This window comes from Glycine max, chromosome 17 (genome assembly GCF_000004515.6).
Source record: "Glycine max cultivar Williams 82 chromosome 17, Glycine_max_v4.0, whole genome shotgun sequence".
Classification (NCBI taxonomy): Eukaryota; Viridiplantae; Streptophyta; class Magnoliopsida; order Fabales; family Fabaceae; genus Glycine; species Glycine max.
In genome coordinates, this window is record NC_038253.2 from 4,814,772 (window position 1) to 4,822,271 (window position 7,500).

The window sequence follows — 7,500 nt, forward strand, 5'->3', positions numbered from 1 at the left end:
GAGCAAGAGATGCAGCTTATATTTGTTTATAATTATATTATTATGACTATTTGAAATCATTTTTTAAGTAAAAAATTACACCAAAAAATACTAAATCTTAAAAAATGAAGAAATATGCACTCTTCTGAAAAGAAACGATTTTTCAATAATCTTTTCATCCCAGTAAAAAGTAAAAGTAATGACTGATTCTATGAAGTACAGAGATGTGCTTTGCATGTGAAAGTCTAGCCGAAAGAGAAAGAGACACGCACTCACAATAAACGCCAGAGTTCAAATTCTCCCGAGGCTGCTGAACGAATATAATCTCAGCTTTTTCCGTGGCACATTAGTGATTAGTCACTCCAGATGGACAAAAAACATAGCAACCAGGATAAAGATCTGTCCCTTTCCCCGGAAAAAAAAATATGACGCGAATTCGAGTCAAAGACTAAACACTTAACTTAAGCATAGATCATCAGATAAATATGGACTGAGAATTCGAGTCAAATTTAAAACCATAAAATAAATCCGTTAGCAAATTATTACATTTGTTATTTCTTTAAATTAATTTTTAGAAACCAAAAAGCTGTTCGAAGTACAAACCAAATTTGATGCGAATTTACCCAAAAAAGTTAAGAGAAAACATACCAAAGGTACATCAATATATATAGGCATTGAATGCCTAGTTTCACATAGATGGCAAGTTGATACTAACAAAAAATGAGATGAAAGGGATTACAAAAGGATTTTTTTTTTCTTCCCATTATCCTCATTTGATATAATGTCAGTATATTAACAGGACCAAAAAGCTAATAAAGGGGCGAAAAAGAAAAAGGAAAATTCATTCAAAACATAACAAAGGAAGTTTGAGTTAGTACAGTGTCAGCTGCTAGGTATAGCTACGATTCTCATGAAATTATGACTGTCAGTCCAACTCATTCAAATACTGCATCAGCTAAAGGGACTAGTCCGTCCTTTGCTTCTTTGCATGCTAAAACACCATCACCACTATTGTCCTTCTTCCCCTTTCATCATTATATGCACAGATTCTCATCCCAGCTCGTGCATGAGCTCATTCCATTCCAAATATTGGCGTTTGAAAGAGACTTGGTTTTGCATGGGATTGGAATGTGTGCAGGGTAGGTCCAATCCAGTTTCCATAACCAGCACTGCTCTCATAACTAGTATTGCTATTTAGAGAAAATATGGGCGTGGCGAATGGGATTGAACAGCTTAAAGAAGAAGAGGAGGAACCACTGCTTGCATTTCCATGACCATGACTAGTTTGTTGCTGAACAAAGATGCCTCCTCCACTGAAAAACGCGGCATTGTTATCGCTGCCGGTACTTGAGGGGGCACTTGAGAACTCCATGTTGAAGGGTGTCAAACTACTAGCAGTGCCATTGTTGGAGGATGGAAAAGTAGTTGTAGTAACAGTACTAGTAGTGTTCCTGATGCCACTGTTGTCAAGGGGAGTATTATGGTACCCCAAGATGGACCAGTAATCTGAAGGGTCTTGCTTAATGGGTATGGCAAAGCTTAAGTTGGAGCTTGAAGGTTGTTGCTGTGATGCAAAGGTCACCGATGAAGCCGATGATGGATCTCCATCGGATTGGCTTGGCTCATGGCTTTTGCTCTCAGATGCAGAATCTGTGGAGTTCTTGTTCTTGCCAGATAAACCACCAATAGGAAGAGTACTATTTGCAATGCTCTTCACGTCGTAGCGACTCATGTCAAAGTTTGTTACTGCATTTAATCCCCTGAATTTGATAGCAGCAATGTCATAGGCCTCAGCAGCTTCTTCTTGGGTGCCTAATTTTTTAAACAATAAAAAAAAATGCCCAAGTTAATTTTATTAATAGTATTAAATCACAAACTATTAAAATAAATAAACATGAAATTGGACTAGTGGTAAGGGATTTTGGGCTATTTTGTGTATGAAAAATAAGGGACTTGCTTCCTTTTTTTTTTAAAAAAAAAAAAGCACAAGTGTAGAGGATGGAAAAGTAACAAACAAAATAATTGATGTCAAAATATGAAAAATATTGATGACTCACTGAAAGTGCCAAGGTAGAGGTCTTTGTTTCCGGCAACTCTGCCTATTCTCGCCTGCCATCGGCCATGCTGGTGGTGTCTGAATCAATTTATTTTTATTCATTCAGAATCAAAAAGATATCCGCTAGCAGCCAAAATGAATGAAAAAGAGGCCACATAACGTTAAAACGTGAAAGTACTAGACAAATACCTCGTTACTCCTCTGTATATAGAGGCCCCTCTAGAGAAACCACTGCTCTTCCTATTATACATGGAGGAGGAAAATGAATTAAACATTTTTCTCATATACTCTAATTAATGTTCATGATAGTATTTTCGTAAACATTTTACCTACGAAGAGAAGCAACAAACTCTTGCCTAGTCATGTTCTTCATCTCCTCCAGTTCCTTCTCATAGTTGGAAATCTGTGAAATGCAGAATAAAATATACATTAAAGATCATCAAATCGAAGTGTTGAATAAACTATTAAAGATGAGGGTTGCATAACAATACATAAAATACAACAAAAAATTAAGCCATTGGTAAAATGAAAATAATATATCTTTCTACTTACAGGAAAGTTAGTGGTGGTAGTTGGACCCCAGTACTTGAGAGCTGCGAGATCATAAGCTCTGGCTGCCTTATCCTCCTTGTCATAACCACCTATAACACAAAAAAAGGAAGAAGAAACAACAAAAAAGTCATTTTTTGACTAAAATGATTATCCTAGAGAAGAATCTGAATCTAGGAAATGCGCAATCAAATTGATGATCATAAATGAACAGTAGTGGGAGTACGTGGTTTGTGACGGTAAAACAAAATGATGAGATCAATGTCGTTTAAACTATTAACCAAACCAGGTAGTAATGATACTCACCCAAGTAAACTGAAACCGCATAATGAGCAAAAGATCCCCACGAGTCAGCAATAATTCCCCAGGTACAAAAGCCACGCAAAGAAACAAAGCAAAGCACGGTCAGAATCTTCAACAACACCACCCAGCACCCATTCACTCACATCACACACAATAACAATAAAATGAAAATAATAATAATATTTTCATTATCATTATTAACGAATTAAGAAACGCAGACACTGTGCCAGATACTGTAGCACTATATTCATGAACCTAAAACCTAGATAGACATGACACTCGTCACACTACTACTACTACACACAGTCACTCTAATGCTGCCGAGAAATCTGAACCGTTGAGAAGGGTTTTGCATTGGGATTTGAAATAGCTGGTGAGCCACATTCTTTAACGCCCATTTATTCCGTCTCCCAGATCTCGCAGACCCGGTTTACGCCTCTACCCTCCCCGGCGCACGTTAGATATAACCCCTCTTTCAACAACATAAGCCGTATTGTTAACTAAATAACAGTAGAGAAAATGGTAACAATTACTAAAAAAAAAGCATGTATTAATATTATTATTACCTTGCCTTCCTTTCCTGCTTTGACCTTCCCTTCTGCAACTATTGTCCCATAGATGAGCTTCGTATCTCCCAGTCCATCTATGTCTGAAAATAAGAAACAGAATCAGATAAATAAAATAATTACTAATATTATATTATGATGATAAAAGGTGGTGGTCATGAATAAGATACCGGGTCACGCCGCGGTAGATGGAGGTGCGTTGCCCGAAGGTGTCGACGGTTTTCTTGGGGGATGGTTTTTGCGGTTCGGTGCTTTGTTCGGCGGCCAAGGCGCGAGGGAAGCACGCGGCTATTGTTGACTTCAGCTCCGAATCGTATAGGTGGTTGTTGTTGTCGGTGGAGAACTGCGGAAGCTGTGGCGGTGCACACGCGACGGTGGTGGCTGTTGCGGCGGAACCGCCCAGAAAGTCCTCGAACTTGGGGCCGCCGGTGAATATGGAGAGGTTGGTCGGTCCTGCTCCAGCGGTGGGCTCAGGCGGTGCGTCCACCGTGTTGCTGCCTGAAAGATATAAAATAAAATAATATTTAGTAGTTAGTATTATTTTAGTGAGAGAGGAAAAAAAGAATATAATAAAAAGTAGTCCGTTAGAGAGAAAGAAAGGAGAAGGAACCTGTGAGAGAGAGAGATGGATAGGTGAAGGAGTGGAAGAGAGAAAGGGGAGAGGAAGAAGGGTTGGGAAAGTGATTGGAAAGAGAGAAAGCGAGGGAGTTGTTGTTGGTGCTGTTTGGCGGTGATGAAGAAGAAGAGTCCATGGTGTGTGTTTTATGTGTCGTTGAGGAACGTGAAAGAGAGGTTATGGGGGTTTGAACTTCAGTTAGCTTCTTTGGAAACTGCGATCTTATAGAATCTATCTGAGAGAGAGAGAGAGAAGGGTTGAATGAAAATGAAGAAGGGAAGAGGTGAGATTATGACACAGATATAGAGGTGGTCTAAGAGAGAGAGAAAGAGACTCAGCTTAGCTGCTTCGTAGGGTTGCACCAAAACCGAGGTTCTTTCTCTTAGGATGGCTGTAGATATGCCACACAACAGTGACATTTCTATGCTATCATTTTAAAAAAAAAAATATTTACATTTGCTTTTCTTATACAAAAATATACTATTAGCATATAAAATGTTGATGTCCTCATTTATAATATATTTTTATATTATTATTTAATTATAATTTATTATTTATATAATTTTTAAAGTATGTTACATGAAAGTAAAAAATTCAACATATATAAAAATTATAATTAAATGAGAGTGTAAGATTGTATAACCTGTATTTCTATTGATAGTAAGATATTTCATTTGAATATTTTTTTTATTTGATTGAGATTTATTAAAAATAATATAATTTTATCAATTTTATATTATATTTAATGATTTTTTCTTGTAATGATATTGTAATTTTTAATAAATTTTAATCTAATAAAAAATATATTTAAAAAAGTATGTTACATATAATATATCATTTTTATGGATATGAATGAATGTAAACATTGTACATTCCTTCGATATATATATATATAATATTGATATTGTACCTCAATAATAATAATAATAACTTTTATTATAGGTAATTTTTATATGTAAGAATATATAAAGAATAATTAGTTTATACGGTCATAGTATAAAAAAAATATTATTATTTAATCATAAACTATTATATAATATGTCTTTTTATATTAATAACAAGAATATTAAATTCATATATAAATGATAATTGTTGTGCATGAGTATATTTTATAATTAAGTCATATAAAAAGTGTTAGGCTTTTTATTTTTTATTGTTTTTTATGTGAATAGTTAGAATTTTAACATCATTCAAAATTTTGTCTAGTAGATATTTAATCTTTTGAGTGTATAATACTTTGGTATTATATTTGTTATTGAAACATAAAATAAAGCTTTGAATACAAATTGAAAATAGGAAGACTCTTGCTGAGTGCACTATACACGTTCAGCGTAATACAATCATCCAACACACAAAACTCACTTAGTGCAAAAAAATTGTATGAAAACATTTGATATGTGAAGACACACTTAACACAAGTCACGCGCTAAGTGCGTGACCACCGACATACTTGTTGAGCGTCATAGTCGCGCTTAACACGAGATCGCATAAAATCAAGAGGGAAGAAAAAGGAAAAAAACACACAAATACACAGAATATCCACGAAATTATGGCTTCTCATACAAAGCAAAAACTAGGATTTATGCAGGAACAAGAGAAATCAATCATTATGAGTCATTTTTTTCCCATCTCCATTTTTCTTCCCTCCCAATCAACCCCTTATAATTGTAAAGTCTCTCAAGACAATGAGAGGCTAAACCTCCATTATTGAGTGCTTAGCAACCAAACGCTTGTGACGTAATTATTTCTACTATCTATTTAATATTATTTTTATTTTTCATTGTCTCTTTTTTGTATTTAATTTGATTGATTATGATTTTATCACCCATATTCATGGTATGTTTTAGGATTTAAGGATTGAGAAATGTTTATCTTTTAAGAACTAAGAAAGAGTATCTAAATGATTCATCTCTAAGAATAGAATGATATTGTTTAATTTTATTGATTATGATTTTAATATTATTTTTATTTTTCATTGTCTCTTTTTTGTGCTTAATTTTATTGATTATGATTTTATCACCCATATTCATGGTATGTTTTAGGATTTAAGGACTGAGAAATGTTTATCTTTTAAGAACTAAGAAAGAGTATCTAAATGATTCATCTCTAAGAATAGATTGATATTGTTTAGCCTGTTATATGCATCTATGCTAATAATGCAATTTAACTAGTTTGTTTTCTTAAGAAATTAGGATTGTTTTTGTTCCCTTGCATGTTTTAGATAATTAATTTAATTTTATGTCTTTTTTTACTAATTATAATTATTTAAATTAATTCATCAATTGCATGTTAATTTGATATACACCAAAGTCATGTGAACTCAATACTCGGACTTTCATTTTACTTTACTACTTAAAACAATTTGATGTAATTGTCAATAAGTTAACAATAAATAATAGTTATTTAGGATTTTGTAAGATTATTAAATTTCGTTTTATGACTATTGTTTAAACAATCAGTGTGTTTTTAAATTGTTCATATTAGATCAAACTAGTTTGCGTTTTATTACAATTTATATTATATATAATATTTGAAATAAAAATATTTGCTTGATTTAAAGTATATTTTTTACGAATTCTCCTATACATTTTCTACTTTTTTTTATAAAGAAAATATTAAATGGAAAAATTTATTATATAAAAGAAACAAAAATTAATAAGAAAATATAGTAAGAGAATTTAAAACTGTTATTATAATTATTATTATATCTCTACAGCTATATATAAGTTTGTGTGATTCGTGCATTTTATGACCAATAAGTATATTACATTTAATTTGATCTATAGTGTTGAGAAGGAAATAAGGAGGGGAAGAAAACATTAAAATATAGGAAGACAAAGTGGAAGCTTTTTATAGGAAGAGTTGGCGGTCGCTCTGACTTTGCCCAAGATTAGAAAGCATTGCTTTAGGATAGAGATAGAGATAGAAATTTGTATCTGAAGCAAATACGCAATAAAAGCATGGGTATAATTAAGAGATATTTTTGGGTCAATTAATTTAGGATATACATAGAGACAGATCACAGTAAACAATAAACTAGTAGACAGTAATATCAAGATTGATTACATATAGTCAAATATATATGGATATAAGGGTAATAAGAATGTAAACGAATTATACATGTGTATAAAATATGATAAGATGATGTATAATTGGCTGTTGATAATATTTAGTGTATGATTGTAGGGAAGCAAGACGGAAGAAGAGGGGACACGGTGACCCCATCATCGCCCATAATGGGGTGAGTTTTCGAAAAACATTGCAGTAGCAAAAAGAAAGATGAACATGGTTGGTCTTTTAGAGTGAACAATGTTTTTTATGCACCAGTTCAAATTTCCTTTCAAAACCCGTAGTAAAACACTGTAAGTAAACTTACATTATACTTTAAACCAAAACTTACATTGTGTTTACCCCGGATTCCCAACAGAGAG

At 33.2% G+C, this 7,500-nt stretch overlaps 1 protein-coding gene across 1 annotated transcript; it reads right to left on the bottom strand.

Annotated features, from left to right (window-relative positions):
• Positions 1-624: 624 nt before the first annotated feature.
• On the bottom strand, positions 625-4,332 carry LOC100803558 (AP2-like ethylene-responsive transcription factor AIL5). The gene is made up of 9 exons (NM_001255870.1): positions 4,064-4,332; positions 3,624-3,951; positions 3,454-3,536; positions 2,891-2,899; positions 2,588-2,676; positions 2,365-2,438; positions 2,225-2,275; positions 2,037-2,113; positions 625-1,791 (listed from the first exon to the last, which is right to left on the bottom strand). Exons 1-9 carry the CDS (start codon positions 4,203-4,205, stop codon positions 1,052-1,054), a joined length of 1,593 nt encoding a protein of 530 aa, NP_001242799.1. The 5' UTR covers positions 4,206-4,332; the 3' UTR covers positions 625-1,051.
• Positions 4,333-7,500: the final 3,168 nt, after the last annotated feature.